General features: G+C 37.6%; 2 gene segments (V, D, J or C); both read right to left on the minus strand.

Moving 5' to 3' along the window:
- Nucleotides 1–346: 346 nt before the first annotated feature.
- LOC140520346 (immunoglobulin kappa variable 3-15-like) lies at nt 347–1075 on the minus strand. The segment is given in 2 exon segments: nt 347–735; nt 967–1075. Coding segments are annotated over 2 exon segments (444 nt in total).
- A 14427-nt stretch (nt 1076–15502) lies between these two features.
- Nucleotides 15503–16508, minus strand: LOC140521643 (immunoglobulin kappa variable 3D-11-like). The segment is given in 2 exon segments: nt 15503–16182; nt 16421–16508. Coding segments are annotated over 2 exon segments (438 nt in total).
- Between the last annotated feature and the right edge of the window lie 1274 nt (nt 16509–17782).

Raw genomic sequence — 17782 nt, forward strand, 5'->3', positions numbered from 1 at the left:
GGCCCAGATTAACACAAATGGAAATAAAATACTTATATAACTCTGTCTTAGAAAAAGAGGGAAGTAATATTCAATGGGACAGGAAGTGGAGGCTACATCCCAGTAGGGAAGGGTTCTTAAACCCAACTAGGGTTGTTTCTGTTTTACCCTAAGGGCAATAAGGTTAGCCACTAGACTGATATCTGGGGTTGTTGCTTAGTTACTTTCTGTTTCTTTCTCAATGAACTAGATTATAATATGGACACTTTGCCTAGCTTTTGCTAATCTTTATGTAAGATTTAAATGCCAAGGTAGGATGGGCTTTGTAGGAAGAAGTGAGATTAGTCTTTACCAGAGAACAGTCTGTTTAGACCCAGAGACTAAAGGAAGTAACTGCTCCCCTGGGCAGAGACAGCTGAACTGCCTGGGGAGTTTTTGTGCAGGGCTGGAGCACTGTGGGAGGCCAATTCTTATACTGCATACAGTAATAAACTCCAGCATCATCAACCTCCACAGGGCTGATGGTGAGAGTATAATCTGTTCCAGATCCACTGCCCTTGAACCGGGATGGGATCCCAGAGTGCAGGGTGGATGTGTAATAGATGAGTGACTTTGGAGACTGACCATGTTTTTGCTGGTACCATGCTAAATACTTGCTAATGTCCTGACTAGCCTTACAGGAGATGGTGACTGTGTCTCCTGGAGTCACAGACAGGGAAGTTGGAGACTGGGTCATCACAATCTGTCCACTGGCATCTATGATGAAAAAGAAAACACAAATGTCACCAACTGTTGACTAGATTTTTCACCAATAGACTTTTGAATAGAACCAGCTAGAACAGTTTTACTGGGAGAGGCATATTATACATTAAAAAAGAGAACATTTTAAAACTCCAGGAACAGTTTCTGAATGATCTAAAAGGTGAACCACGGGAATAATAAGTATGTGAATAATTTCATGGCACACTCATGTGTATCCATCCTTACCTGGAAGTATGAGCAGGAGGAGGCAGAAGAACTGAGCTGGGGACATCATCTCCATATTGTGCTCTGTCCAGTGCTGATCCCTGGGCAAGTGAATGACAACACCCTCTGATAAAGGTTCTGTGCAATAGGAATAGCTTGGGGGTGGAGACAGAAGAGAGTATGCAAAGCAGTCTGGTCTTTTATAGGGGAAGGGAGGATGGTCTGGTAAGTATCATCAGTATTATGATACTGATTTATGAAATTGGCACCCATTGAATTTCTTTGTGTTGTCCTTCCACTGGCTCATAGTGAAGATATTTCAACATGGTTGAAAAATCTTCATTGTGATGATGAATGTGAACAAGATCAAGTTACTCTTTAGTGGAAAATGATGAAACAGTTAAAAATAAATGAAGGCATCCTCAAAGTAGAAATGAACCTGCCCAAATGCCCATTGTTTCACAGTCATGTTCTTGTGATGCTATCTAGCTCTGAATCAAATCACCATTATCTTCAATTAAGTGAGGAGAGAATATCTAGAACAGGGACAGGGGAACTTGCAGCCTTAAGGCCACATATGACCTTCTACATGCTTGGGTGTGGCCTTTTGACTCAGTCCAAATTTTACAGAAAAATATTTTATTAAGGGAATTTAGTCTGTGAAGTTTGTATTCAATCAAAGGGTCACACTCGAGGACCTAGTGGTCACATGTTACCTTGAGGCTGCAGGTTCCTCACCCTTGATCTAGGGGTTAAGGGCTCATTGGTTGATTGTCAGGAATGGAACATGTCATAGAGAATTCAAAGACAATAAGGAAATTGAAAAGGCCTTTGAATTTTGCATCAATGCAGGTTGTGAAATAAAAGGGTGGAAATTATGCAACATAATCTGTGCATCTTGAAATTTTTAATATCTACCAGGCACCCCTAAAAAATCAGGTATTGAGAATTATATGACTGGAGTTCCCTATCCTCTGTAAACCAACAAGAAGTCCCCATACAACATATGCAAATGCCACAATATCCCTGAGGATTCAATGAGTAATTTGTACTCAAACAAGACCATTGTCACAGACAAAAACTTTGCCCACAGTTCCCTAGACATAGCCTTGATCCATAAGCAAGGACTCAGGGACAAAGGCACCCTTTCCCAAAAAGCAGCCTTAGTTTTTCACTCCTATGAACTAAGTTCATTTCTGGGGGGATCTTAAGTTAAGGTCTTTCCAAGCTCTCTGGATCATTGTTCTGCCATCTCAGAGTTCCAGGAGAAAGCTATTGAAGCCTAGGTTATTCCCCATCCCCAGTTGCACTGATGCAGTCAGGGAATTCTAATTATAGATAAAATGTTAACTGTTAACAAGATGTTAACACTGCTTTGCTTTTCTGAAAGGTCAACATCTTCCTCAGATTGCATCACAAGTACAGGAAAACCACTGGCTGATAAAAATATGTATCTAGTCTCTCACACATGAGGTATGGGATGACAGAGAGAAGAGGAAGTGGAAATCTCTTCTCCATGCTTCAAAAAAAGTCCAAGTCAAGGCACACCTTGAATACATAAGAAGAGAAACAACAGAAGTTACTATTCCTTCTAAGCTTAAGTGATTGGGTAGATCTTTCTTCTCAGTGATCAATCCTCTTTGGCATGTGCCCTCACGTTGATGCCAACACAGGAGACAAGGGATGAAACAGGAGCTTCTGCTCTCACATGGAACAGCTACATGGCACAATGCAGCACTGGGATGGGAACCAGGGAGACTCATCTTTCTGAATTCAAACCTAGCTGCAAACATAGTGTGATCCCAGGCAGGTCACTTAACCCAATATGCCTTGGTTCCTCATTGGCAAAATGAGCTGGAAAAGGAAACGGCAAGAAAACCACAGATAGGGTCACAGAATCAGACACAGCTGAAAAAAGACTAGATCTGATCTCACATGTGCTTTAGCAAAAGATCATGTCATAAGTCATCAGAACTGGCCTAACTACATGCTCAGCTTCAACATGAAGCAGTCAGTCTGCATGGTCACACCATGGTGAGTTCTTCAGGCCAGTAGACCTGAGAAGCTCCCTCAAATACCTCACTTACACATTGGGAGAGAGGGGAGAAAAGAAGATAGGTTGATGAGAACAGGGAGTAAGAAATAATGTACAGAGTGAAGCCAGAAAAAGAAAGAGAAACTTTGAGAGAATTGCAATGAAGGATTTTATGAAATAATCCAATGTTGTTTACAAGCACCAGAAGAATGTTGACAAGCCAGTGTCTGGAGGATCTATGAGAGAACATACTAGCAAGAAAGAATTCAGCAATGTTTTTGGAAAATAAGATAGAAAAATAGTCATAAGAAAAATCCTACTTCCATCAAGAAGGCTTTCCTAGTCTTCCTTAATGCTACTATCTTTCAGCAGTGAATTATCTTCCATTTATCTGGTATGTATTTTGTCCATACATAGTGTTATGCATGTAGTATCCTCCATTTGATCATAAGCTCGTTTTGAAGAGGGACTGATGTTAGTACTAGTAGTGGTGTTGGTGTGGTGGTAGTGCTAGTAGCAGTAAAAGTAGTAGTACTAGTAGTAGTGAAGATGGAAGGAGGAAGGGAAGATGAAAAAAGAAGAAGAAAAGAAGAAAAATGAGAGTGGTTGTAATAGTAGTAGGGGTGATATTAGTGGTAAAAGAATTGAAAGAAGAAGAGGAAAACTCAGATTAGATAGACAGATAGACAGACAGACAGTTATAGTTATAATGGTGATGGTAATAGTAGTAGTAGTAAAAGTGGTAATTAATACTGGTCAGTAGTAGAAGCGGTGATAGTACGAGTACTAGTGGTGGTAGTAGTGGTGGTAGTGGTGATGGTGATGGTGGTGATGGTGGTAGTAGTAGTAGTAGTAGTAGTAGTAGTAGTAGTAGTAGTAGTAGCAGTAGTAGTACTAGTACTAGTAGCAGCAGTGGTGGTGGTGATTGCTGTTGCTTTTGTTTTAGTAGTTGTAGTAGCAGTGGAGAAGTAATAGTAGTAGTAGCAGCAGCAGCAGCAGCAGCAGCAGCTAACATTGCTATAACACTTTGAGGTTTCCTAAGTGCTTTACATATGTTAACTCACTGATGCTCACAATGACCCAGTGAGGAAAGTGCTATTATATCCACTTTATAGAGAGGGAAACTGAGGCTGATAAGGGATATGATTTGCCCACAGTCAAATAGCTAGCGTCTGAAGCAAAATTCAAACTCAGGTCCTCTAAGTTCAGTCCTCCAGCCATTACTCTACTAAAATGCTTTTTGTCTGTCTTTCTTTGTATCCCCATTTCTTATCTCAGTTTCTGGCACATAGGGCACGTTTAATAAATGCCTATTGCCTGACATATTTCCATTGGCAGAATCTAAAAGACAAACAGGCTATAGCGAAATCAGAGTAGGGCTCCAAAAAAGTCTTTATGTGGCATTTTGCAAAGCACTTTACATATCTTATTTCATTTGATCCCCACAACAACCCTGGAAGGTAGAGTGTTATTATGAATCTCCATTTTACAAATGAGGAAACTGAGCTAGAGAGAGGTTGAACAACGTCTATAGGGCCACACAGCTAGTAAGTGTCCAAGGCCAGACATGAACTCAGGTCTTTCTGACTCCAGGTCCCGTCACTTAGCCACCTGAAAAATTGACTATTTAAGCTGAAACCCACCGCCTGATGAATTCACTATGGGAGCAACAGACCCAGTACACCCAGAACAAGCCTCTGGCAGTGACTGACAAAAGACAGTCTATGCAAATAAGAATTTCCCAGAGAACAGCGTTTCTCATTTAAATGAGTTTTGTCATGTGGGAGCACTAAGGATTATCTTTGTAGGAATGAGGACAGTGATTGAATTTTTGCCAACTTCAAACTTGTCCTTTTGTTTTACTTGTCTTTATAAAACTAAATCAAAATCCAATAATATTTTTTAAAACTGTCTTCATTTGCAGCATTTTCCCCAAAATATTTTATATAATCGCTGCTTCACTGCTTGCTGCATTTTCCCAAGTTCATGAAAAGTTTACATGTTAATCTAATCTGTTAGTCTGGATCTGTTATTTTTGCATTTCCAGGTGAGTAATTAGATCAGGGATGCTTCCTTATATTAATTGATAGGCTTGTTATAAATTTGAAATCAGTTTGGAAATAGTAATCCCATTGCTCCAATTTGCAAAAAGTCACATAACGTAGGCCTGGAATCAGGAAGACAAGTTCCAACCCAGCTTCAGACACTGGCTGTGTGAACTTGGGCAAGTCACTTATCTCAGTTTCCTTAACTGCAAAATAAGGATAATAATAGGATCTATCCCCCAAGGTTGTTTTGGGGATCCAATGAAATATTTGTAAAAGTTTCTAGCACAGTGACACATAGTAGGCACTATATAAATGCTTGTTATAATTGAAATAAGTGTTACTATTAGAGAAAAGGTTGATTTTGAGGTGAGAGAAAGGGGAAATTATCTTTTTTTCTTCATCTTTTGAAATTAAATTCTGGTTTGGGAGAATGAAGAATCGACCTGATATGTAAGGTATGCTTTGAAATGAGTCACTGATATTCCTTGTTTTGTCATCAACTATCCCTAACTGCGAAAGGTATCTTCTTTGTTGAGCTCTAATTTATTTATGATATGACCTTCTCTAATTAGGTCATCTATTCATTTGGAGTTTATCTTGGTATTGGATGTGAGACACAAATTTATTTTTCCCATCTCTATTTTGGTTCACTCCAACTCACAGTCCAGAAATCTAAGTAACATTCTTAGACACCTTCTTCATCACTACTTACTTTCTCAAATTAGTCTTTCTCTTTGGAATAAATGCTGTGGCTTTGACAAGAAAGAGTGATAAAAGATCACCTGAGACCCCAAGTGCTTCACTTTCTCTTTCAGGACTCTGACCATTAGCCATACTTCCTAGGTTCTCAGAATCATTAATACCCATGAGATTCAATGGAAGTGCATTGTTGACAACAAGCTTAAGATGTGTATCTTAAATTTGAGTCCATCCAAATGTTTTTGAGGAATGTTTACGTTGTACATTATGAAAGTCATTACAACCAAGTGTTGAAATAAGTTGATGTTAGAACCAAACTTTCCAATTGCTCTATGACAAGGTGTTAAGCCAAGATTTTTAAAAAGTAATGAAATATTCCTTCACATGTCTCCGAAAAATAGCTAAAACATAACATAGAATAATAGAATTATAGGATTTCAGAATTGCCACTCTTTCTCCATCTTCCATGGAACTTTCTGAATTCAAGTTTAAATAAAATTCTATACGATGAATTTTGGTGTTAGTTGTCTGTCTCTCCCAGTTTTGTGTCATTTATAAATTTGGTAAGCATGTCATCCATGACTTCAAGCCATTGAATTTTTAAAAAATGCTGTGTATCCTAGGAGTAATGACAAAGATCCCTGAGGCATCACACTAGAGATCATCTTTCCTGCCTATTAACACAGATTTTCATTGTGTCTGATGATTCAGCTGGTTGCAAATCCATCCACCTGTACTGTTATCTAGCCCATATCTCTTCATCTTTTCCATAATATTCTCATCATAGATTTTGTCAAATATCTTTCTGAAATCTAGGTACACTAGAAGACTGAGAGTATTGTCCTGTTGCTCAGATTTAATAATCTTGTTGAAAAGAGGTAATTAGGTTTGTCTGCTAGGGCTTTTTCTTCAATCTATGATAACATTTAGTGATCATTGGCACCTATTTAAAATGCTCACAAACCATATTACTGTATCAATAAATTATAGAATTTTGATAGAAAGTGAATCAAGCTGAGTGGTCTGTTTCAAGTCTGAATATTCTATATGTCTTTCTCTGAAAATCCAAACATTTGTCCATTTTCAATTGTATGACTATTCATCCTTTCTTTGATTTTTTTATAGATCACCAAAAGTAGATTAGTAGCCATTCCTGCAAGTTTCTTCAATATTCTGGAAAAATAGCCTCCAATCTATTTTGATTATGTACTAGAAAGGTTTTAACCCTAAGTTTTCTAAGAACACATACTTCCAATCAGTACCAGACAAAAGCAATTTGAAAAAACACAGTCTTTACTTGGGGGCATTCTGGCTGGCTTCTGTTTACTGCATTTGCTGACAATTCAAAGTCCATGATCCCAGACAACTTTAGGGTTAAATAATTCCTTGTAATTTCCATTTAACCTCTGATGGGGAGCCTCTTCCTATGGGCTATGTATGTTATATATGTTAAAATGTCGATATTCTAAAAAGAAGTTTCTAAATGCTGAAGAACTCTGATCAAATGCATGATTGACCATGACTCCAAAGAGCTGATCAGGCGATTTCATATTTTTTTAATTTCTTTTTCAATGGGTGGAGAAAGGTAGAGGGAGAAAAAATTAATGCTTGGTAAATGAAAAAATAAAATAATAAAATTTAATAAAACAAAGTCTATGGGAGTAAAAAGAACGTGTCCAGTCAACTTTTTATCACAGTGACATGTACTCGTAACAAGTGGTACATGCGTTTCAAATTTTTTTAAGCTTTTCTCTATTTAGGCGTTTACTTTTTAATGCTTTCTTTAATTCTTTTTAAATTACTATAACATTTATTACCAAAAAACTTCCCAACTCCTTGCCATGTTATTCTGCTAAAATATTTGACCAAAGTTCAAGGCACGAAATGATAGCAGTGTGTCTGTGTCTGTGTATGTGTCTGTGTGTGTGTCTGTGTGTGTGTCTATGTGTGTGTGTGGGGGTGTGTGTGTGCATGTTTCTTACGTACAACTCCAGATAACAAATACAGGCAGCTAGGTTAGAGAACCAGATCTAGATTCAGGAAGACCTGGGTTCAAATACAAAATATATCTACTAGAGGACATTATTTACAACCATCTGGAAGAGGGCATAGAAAAATACTGAGCTTCTCCAAATTTGTATTCAGATTGGGGAAGTGCTATAGTTTCCCAACTTTCCATGTTTGTAAAGAAAAAGTCCCAGCTTTCCAATGTGCTAGTGATGCTCACAACTTTCCTGGGGTTATAGGAAGGAAATTGATGGAGATCGAGGTGTTACATGTTACACAAACTCTTAGATGTAAGCTTTGAGCACAGTAATTGCTCATTCTTATAAGAAATGAATATATGGAATTTTAATGTCTCTCAGTTTACTGAAAGTTAACTAACACGAGGAATATAATTGATCTTATTGATGATTTTAATTGCTATGGGGTCTTTAGGACCCACATGGGCACATCTAGGAATTTATAACTGGAGATCCATGGGTAGAGGAAAAGCAAAAGAATGAAAAAAGCAAGTAAAGCCTCATTGAAATATAGGACATAGCCAGTTAATACATATGAACCTGAGTCTTGTGAGGGAATTCTCCCTCCCAATTGCCTGGCCAATGCCAGCAGGATGGTCTTGAGTTGTTCTTTCCAGTGAGGATCAAATGTGCATATAATATTTCCCTTGCATTTCTACAAATGAACGCTCATTTTGATTCTGTCAGGGACCAAGGGATAAACCTTCAATATACAAAGATCCTAAAAAAGAGAGAAAGCCCTTAATTATTTGGTTGTATATATGCTTCCTATCAAGCAACATCGATTCATTTGTATTCCCCAGAAATGGTCCTTGAAGTCATGAAATTTTAAGTACAAATATCCTCATGTATATCACAAGAAAGGGCATAAAAACCACAAGCCTAAAAACTACCATGGAACCAATCACTGAGGGCACAGTTCAACTGTCCCTACAATGATTCTGTCATAGAATAAACTATAAGGTCTGGAGATAAGCCTTCAGGCATCTCCCACATGTCCAATTGATGTCCTCACACTGAGGGTTTCCTAATATCCACATATTCATAGATTTCTATCCTGTATGTATTCTCTGATGCGTAACAAGATTGAGACTCTGAAGGAAAGAATGTGAGATAAAAGTGAACTTTAAGTGATGTCTGATCCCCTTTTTCTTTCCATCTTTGTTTATACTTCTACTTGTGCACCCCAACAAAGGGACATCCCCTGCCTCTGTCCCCTGTTTATTGCTATTGTTTCCTTGCCCTTCCATTTTCTATCTTCTTTCAGCACCAACAGAACATAAACTATAATTCTTCTGTCTCACTGGAGCACCTCTATGACCCCTTATGACATTCAGATTCTTAAACCCCCCTTTTGTTACCCTGACTGTTGGAATGTAATTATTTCTTTGATAGAAGATCCCTTCTGATTGTTAACTTGGGTTTACCTTTTGGTTTTATGTCTATTTACTTATTTCAGATGTCTCTTCCTTTCAGTTTTCTTATCATAAATATCTGAAAATCATCAATGTCATAGCATGCACGTACTTTTTTTCTTATAGGATATATTGAGTATTCGTTGGTAGGTAATTTATGATTATAGATGTTAATGTCTTGCTTTTGGGATGTCTAGGTTCCTTGAAAGTGATGGCTGGTAAATTTTGGGCAGCCCTGACTGTGGCTCCTCCATGCTTGACTTCCTTCTTTCTGATTGCTTTTGTGCAGCAATGTTTTTCAATGATTTCGTGGACAAAAAGATACCCAGGTTATTCTTTTGGTCGTAGATTTCAGGTTTACAATGATTCTTAAGTTATCTGTCATTGGTATTTTTCCCCCAGGTTAGTGGTTGTTGATTAGACATACATTTTGGTTTCTTCCAATTTCTTCAGTCTTTTCACTTTGTGTTAATAATAATGGGAATAGCTGTCCCTTATATAGCACTTACTATAAGCCAGGCACTATGCCTTTGCACTTTACAAATATAATCTCATGTGAATCTCACAAAAACCCTTGAATGTTGATATTATTATGATCCTTGTTTTACAGTTGACGAAGCTGAGGGAAATAGAAGTTAAGTACCTTGGCTGAGGTCACACAGCTGGTAAGTGTCTGAGGCTGGATTTGAACTTAGATTTTCCTGGTTCTGGGCCCCAGTATTCCAAATGCTTCACAAATTAACTGCCAGATTAATTTTGTCTTTTGAAGTCTTTAACTTCAGTTTTCTCAAATTTTGAATATTCAGATAAGTTTCAGATAAAGCACTGCTATACATGGGCATATACATTAACATACATATATATATTCATATATATACATACATAATAATTACATATACACTTACAGAAATGTTTGAACATTCACATACACACATACATATAAATTTATACCCTTCAATCTCTTCTTCATGGGCTAACAGGTAAATCCTGGGAAAATAGCCTTTGGTCTTTGCCTTAGTATTTCTTACTTTGTTTTAGGCAGATGGATTATAGGTTCACATACTGTGATCTTGAAATGTATGCAGAGCAAGTCTCTCAGAGTCTGGGACTTGACATACAACAGATTTTTGCAGATAGCTCAGAATTTGTAGCCTACAGTACTCATACCAGCATTAGCTGACAGGAAGACTTATGTAACTACAATACTATATGTGCATATGAATTTGATGGCATCAATGTTCTCTAGAAAATGTGTCTCCAGGAACCAAAGTCATTTTGGGGACAACATATCTCCAAATATTGAGGGTGGTAACATTTGTAGTTTTATTTTTTTTTGTCTCTGTCAAGTGAATATCTCTTTGTAAAAGCTGATTAGATAAAGTGTAGGGCCTGGGGCCAAGACTCATCTCCATGAGTTCAAATCTGGCTTCTAATACCTACTAGATGTGTGACCCTGGGCAAGTCACTTAACATTGTTGGTTATAGTAGCCTCACCTGTGAAATTAGCTGGAGAAGGAAAGGGTAAGCTCTTCCAGTATCTTTGCCAAGAAAACTCCAAATAAGATCATGAAGAATTGGACACTACTGAAAAATGACTAAATAACAATAACATGAAAGGAGCTGAGTGCTTGGAATATGATCTTCTGGAAGACAAAAGAACTAGAAGTGCAACCAAGAATAACCTACCAGAGCAAAACTGATCATAATCCTTCAAGGAGGGAAAGGGATATTTAAGGAAATAGAAGACTTTCAAACATTCCTGATGAAAAGACCAGAGGTGAACAGAAAGTCTTATTTCAAATGTAAGACTCAAAATAAGCATAAAGAGGAGAACATGAAAGAGAAATCATAAGGGGCTCAATGAAGTTAAATTCTTTATATTTCTATATGGGAATATAATACACATAACACCTAAGAACATTATTATTATTAATAGCAACTAAAAACACTCTACATAGACAAAGGGCATGGGAATGAGTTGATTATATTTGGGGTGATTTTAAAAAATGGATGGACAAGGAAGATGGATACATTGGTAGAAAGGGAAAGGGAGAGTCATAATTGGGAAAATTTTGTCACATAAGAGAGGTGTGTAACAAAGAGCTTTTATAGTGGAAGAAAAATGGTAGGTGGGGGTGAGCAACACTTGAACCTCACTCTCATTTAAATTGTTCTAAAAGTGGAAAATGTATTTTTATAGACAATCAATTAGGGAAAGAAAACAATCTTACTCAACAGGAAAGTAGGAAGGGAAGGGGATAAATGAAAGGGAGAGGGTGATAAAAAGGAGAGTGGATTAACGGAGGCAATGGACAGAGATAAAAGCAAACGTTAGAGGACAAAGAGGATAAAAAGAGAGAAAGAGAAGGTTAAACAGAACAAAATCACATGGAGAGAAATGCCCTATTAGTAAGTAAAACTGTGAATGTGAATGGGATAAATTCACCCATGAAATGAGAGAGGGTAGTGGTTGTTGTTCTTGCTGCTGTTGTTGTCCTTCCTTCTGGAAGAGGACCATGACATCATGGAGATGAAGACATGACTTGCACTTGACTTTGTTTTGAGTGAGAGAGGGCTGTGCAAGGTCACCAGCTTCACTTCTCCTTCAGAGCCATATGGATCCAGTGGCCAGATTCATCAGAATGACTGAAAATGGTCCAGGATGCACTAGGAGATCCTGGTCCTTTTAGGCTAAGACATTTTCAGGTTCTCACTTTGAGTCAGGTAATGCCCATTCAGTGAACAGGACTCCTTAGGAATGGAATCAAGAGATGAAAACTTTAATGAAAACAAATTAAACTGGGAGGGGAATATTCTGAGGAGTACTGACAAAAAGAGAAACAGTTACTATTTACATTCACTCTTAGCTGGGAGGGCCCAAAAATAGCCATTAAAGGGGCTTGGGAAGGGATCTGTTGTTGTCCAATCTATGAGCTTCAGAGTGAAATGGGTTTAAGGTTTGGTCTTTGAGAAAGAAAGTCAGAAAGACAGAAAGAAAGACAGAAAGAAAGGCAGAAAGAAAGACAGAAAGAAAGAAAGAAAGAAAGAAAGAAAGAAAGAAAGAAAGAAAGAAAGAAAGAAAGAAAGAAAGAAAGAAAGAAAGAAAGAAAGGAAAAGAAAGGAAGGAAGGTAGGAAGGAAGGAAGGAAGGAAGGAAGGAAGGAAGGAAGGAAGGAAGGAAGGAAGGAAGGAAGGGAGGGAGGGAGGAAGGAAGGAAGGAAGGAAGGGAGGGAGGAATATATCCGGTATACCCCAGGTTAACTATCAAAATGTATCTGCCTTTAGAGAGAGTTAGAGGGAGAGGAAGAAAGAGAAGGTGCAAAATGGACTAGTTTTGAGAAAAGAGTAACCAAGTAACCAAGAAAACCTAAATATCTTGCAACAAAAGATCAAAAGAGCACAAAAGTTATCACATCAACAGCAAGTGACATCAAGCCACTTTGGATCCTAGTGACCCGTTCTCCATGTCCATTATAAGTACAGTTCAAATCCCAGATGTTTCATGTTATCTGGTCCCTAGAAATCTTTTCTTGGACAATAGGCTTTACTCTTAGGACAGCTCTGAAAAGGGCTCTGCTTCCAAATCTAAAGTGTTCTAGATAATTCTCATTGGTTACACTTTAGTACAATCACTTCAGTTTGATTCTTAAATCTTAAAATCAGAGAATTTCAGTTTACATACAGTTTGCTGTTCTGTCCTTATCTAAATCCTGTACATAACATGAGAATCTCTCAAAATTTATGAGGGTCCAACCATAAAATAAGCCCTTCTGTCTTTTAAAATTATCAGACAGAGAGTTTTAAGATAAAAAAATTCCCTTTCTTTAACATTATTCAACACAATTTATGTGTAAAATCCTTGATCTAATTTTGAGAAATAACTACTACAACATACTCAAAGCCTGAATTTCTACAACATATGAATTGGGGAGCCAGTAATATACATATGTACATAACACTTAGAGAAAAGAGTCTAAGCCTGTTTCCTTCTCAAATTATACTATTCCATTGAAGTAGAAAACTTTTGCATTACATCTATATCTTATTTCTTTGTGTAACCATTGACCCCTTAGGAAGATATCATCCCTATATTATAATTTGACAAAAAATACAGATTAAAATTGTAAGATATTCACACTTTCATCCTATCATAATAACTCTGAGATTTTCCACTATCAAAGTTTTATTTAATAAATCTATTTTGTACTTACAAAACATCTTGATTATAGAAATAGTCTACAAAAGAAAAAAGAAGAACATAATTATAAGAATGACATATATCATAATGGAAGGGTAACTCCTTTAACTCTGTTCAATTCCAGGCATGAGTCACGTCTGACAAGCTATCCTGTAGTCACAGGGTTTTAAAAGCAAAGCTCAGGATTTACCAGGTGGGAATTTTCCTTTTCAGAAAGGAAATAGCACAGTGGGGAAACAGAGTTATGAGGACCCTTCTTTACGCAATAACAAAGTCATCACCAAAACTTTTCCCAGGCACAGACATACATGGATAGCTGAAGAGAGTAGAAACCAGAATCCAATAATATGTTGTTTACAAGAGAGACACTTGAAACAGAAAGATACACATAGAGTTAAAATAAGGGGCTGGAATAGAATCTATTATACTCCAGCTAAAGTTTTGTTTTTTTTTAAGGTAATTGAATGAATTTTAAACTCAAAGAAAGCCAAAGCAAAAATAAGTGTAATTAAAAGAGAAAAGCAGGGAAATTGCATCTTACTTAAAAGAAAACAACAGACAATGAAATAATATCAATATCTATCATATATGAACCAAATGGCCTAGTATTCAAATTCTTGAAACTCAGATGAACTGCAAGAAGAAATAGATGATAAAAATATACTAGTGAATGTCCTCTACTTTCCCCTCTCAGAACTTCAAAAACTACAAAATAAATAAGAAAAAAGTTTTAGATAAATGGAATTTTTGAGGGGAAGGAGGAGGTGAAGCAATTAGGGTTAAGTGACTTGCCCAAGGTGACACAGCTAGTAAGTGTCACATGCCTGGGGGTATATTGGAACTCAGGTCCTCCTGACTCCAGGGCTGCTGCTCTATTCACTTCCTTACCTTCCTGCCCCTGACTGGAAGTTTTTAAAGTTAGACATGATAGACTTCTGGGAAAAGCTGGGAAGAGACATGTGCATACCACTATTTCTGTTGTACATTAGCATCTAGAAAAAACCTGACAATGTGTAAGGGCAGAAAAATGTCACAAAGGAATTCAGAGAAGCAGAATTGTTAGTGATGCACTTTTCAGACCAAAAGGCAATAAATATGACATTTAAAACAGAGTAAATTAAAAATTAATTGGAAACTAATCTGTTCAATAAGAATGAGTAGGTAAAAGAACAAGTCATAGAAACCACTGATAACTTCATTAAAGAGCATGACAAGAATGATACAAAATTACAAAATTTGTGACATGCAGGCAAAGCAATACTTAGGGGATTTTTTAAATCTCTAAACACATATAACAGTAAAAGGGAGAAAGAGCAGGTCAATCGTAGGAAGTGAAGTTCTGTTGTCCACATTCCTAGGTGATAGAGGTTGTGACCTCGCATGGACAGGTTAGAGGTCAGAGACTAAGGCACAGGCCCAAGGAGATGTGTGAGGAAAGGTCTATCAGAGAGGAGAACATGGAGTCACATAGTCAGGGACTGGTGTCACAGGAGATCCAAAGTCCAGAAAACAGTATAAGAAGCCCCATCTTCCTCCATGGGTTGTAGTCTTCCTCTAATCTTCCTGCAACCTTACTAGGGGAGGATACCCAGCCATTCAGGGGAAATGGACATAAAGATTAATAAAGGTCTTCCTGATTTCACAACACATATTATTTTTTATTTAAGGTGAGCATGTTTCTCCCTGTTGGGGACTTGTTAAAAGGGTTCACTTCTAACATCAATGAAATGGGCATGGAACTAAAAAAATAGAAAAGAAACAAATTTAAAATCCCTAATTAAACAACAAAATGGAAATTTTGAAAATCATATGAGAAATTAATAAAATTAAAAATAAAAAAATATTGTACTTATAGAAGTAGGAACTGCTTTCATGAAAAAACCAGTAAACATAGGTAAACCACTGAGTAATTTGATTAAGAAAAACGACAGAAGAAAACCAAATTACCAGTATCAAAAAGGAAAAGGGGAATGTGCCACCAATGAAAATGCAACTAACGCAATTATTGGGAGCAATTTTATTCAATTATATGCCAGTTAAACTAACAATCTGCAAGAAATGAATAAATGCTTTCAAAATGGCCCAGATTAACACAAGTGGAAATAAAATACTAATATAACACTGTCTTTGAAAAAGAGGGAAGTAATGTTCAATGGGACAGGAAGTGGAGGCTACACCCCAGTAGGGAAGGGTTCTTAAACCCAACTAGAGTTGTTTCTGTTTTACCCTAAGGGCAGTAAGGTTAGCCACTAGAGCTGTTATCTGGGGTTGTTGCTTAGTTTGTTTCTGTTTTTTTCTCAGTGACTTAGATTATGATATGGACCCTTTGCCCAGCTTTGCTAATGTTTTTGTAAGATGTAAATACCAAGAGAGAATGGGCTTTGTTGGAAGAAGAAGTGAGATTAGCCTTTACCAAAGAGCACAGTCTGTTTAAACTCAGAGACCAAAGGAAGTAACTGCTCCCCTGGGTGTAGACAGCTGAACTGCCTGGGGAGTTTTTGTACAAGGATGGAGCACTGTGAGATGCCAATTCTTATAACTCATACAATAATACACTCCAACATCATCAGCCTCCACACCACTGATGGTGAGAGTATAATCTGTTCCAGACCCACTGCCCCTGAACCGGGATGGGATCCCAGAGTGCAGGTTGGATGTATAATAGATGAGTAACTTTGGAGAGTGACCAGGTTTTTGCTGGTACAATTCTAAATACTTGCTGATGTCCTGACTAGCCCTGCAGGAGATGGTGACTGTGTCTCCTGGAGTCACAGACAGGGAAGTTGGAGACTGGGTCACCACAATCTGTCCATTGGCATCTATAACGAAAAAGAAAACACAAATATCACCAACTGTTCACTAGATTTTTCACCAAAAGACTTTTGAAAAGAACCAGCTAGACCTATTTCACTGGGAGAGACATATTATACACACATACACACAAAAGAGAATATTTTAAAACCCCTGAAACAGGTACTGAATGATCTTAAAGGAGAACCATGTGAATAATAAGGATGTGAATAATTCCATGGTACACTGATGTGTATCCATCCTCACCTGGAATCATGAGCAGAAGGAGGCAGAAGAATTGAGCTGGGGACATTATCTCCATATTGTGCTCTGTCCAGTGATGATCCCTGGGCAAGTGAATAACAACACACTCTGATAAAGGTTCTGTGCAATAGGAATAGCTTGGGGTGGAGATAGAGGAGAGTATGCAAAGCAGCCTGGTCTATTATAGGGGAAAGGTGGATGGTCTGGTAATTATCATCAGTATTATGATACTGATTTATGAAACTCGCACCCATTGAATTTCTTTGTGTTATTCTTGCACTGGCTCATAGTGAAGATATTTCAAGATGACAATCTTCATTGTCATGAAAAATGTGGACAAGATCAAGTTACTCTTTGGTGGAAAATGATGAAACAGATAAAAAGGAATGAAGGCATCTCCAAAGTGGAAATGAAACTTCCCAAATGCCCATTGTTTCACAGTCATGTTCTTGTGATGTTATCTGGCTCTGAATGAAATCAACATTATCTTCAAGTAAGTGAGGAGAGAATATCTAAAGCAGGGATGGGGGAACCTGCAGCCCCAAGGCCACATACGACTTTCTAGGTCCTGGGTACAACCTTTTGACTGAGTCCAAGTTTTACAGAACAAATATTTTTATTAAGAGGATTTGGTCTGTGAAGTTTGGATTCAATCAAAAGGTCACACTTGAGGATCTAGAGGCCACATGTGACCTTGAGGCTGCAGGTTCCCCACACCTGATCTAGGGTATAAGGGCTCACTGGTTGATTGTCAGGAATGGAACATGTCATAGAGAATTCAAAGACAAAAAGCATATTGAAAATGCATTTGAATTTTGCATCAATGCAGGTTGTGAAATAAAAGGGTGGAAAACATGCAATATAAACTCTGCATCTTGAAAATGTTAGTATCTACCAGGCACCCCCCATAAAATCAGATATCTAGAATTATATAACTGGAGTTCCCTATCCTTTGTAAACCAACAAGAAGTCCCCATACAACATATGCAAATGCTACAATATCCCTGAGGATTCAATGAGTAATTTGTACTAAAACAAGACCATTGTCACAGACAAAAACTTTGCCCACAGTTCCCTAGACATAGCCTTGATCCATAAGCAAGGACTCAGGGACAAATGCACCCTTTCCCAATAAGCACCCTTAGATTTGCACTCCTATGAACTAAATTCATTTCTTGGGGGATCTTAAGTTAAGGTCTTCCCAAGCTCTCTGGATCATTGTTCTGCCATCTCAGAGTTCCAGGAGAAAGCTATTGAAGCCTAGGTTATTCCCCATCCCCAGTTCCACTGATGCAGTCATGGAATTCTAATTACAGATAACATGTTAATTGTTAACAAGATGTTAACACTGCTTTGCTTTTGTGA

This window comes from Notamacropus eugenii, chromosome 1 (genome assembly GCF_028372415.1).
Source record: "Notamacropus eugenii isolate mMacEug1 chromosome 1, mMacEug1.pri_v2, whole genome shotgun sequence".
In the NCBI taxonomy this organism is placed as follows: Eukaryota; Metazoa; Chordata; class Mammalia; order Diprotodontia; family Macropodidae; genus Notamacropus; species Notamacropus eugenii.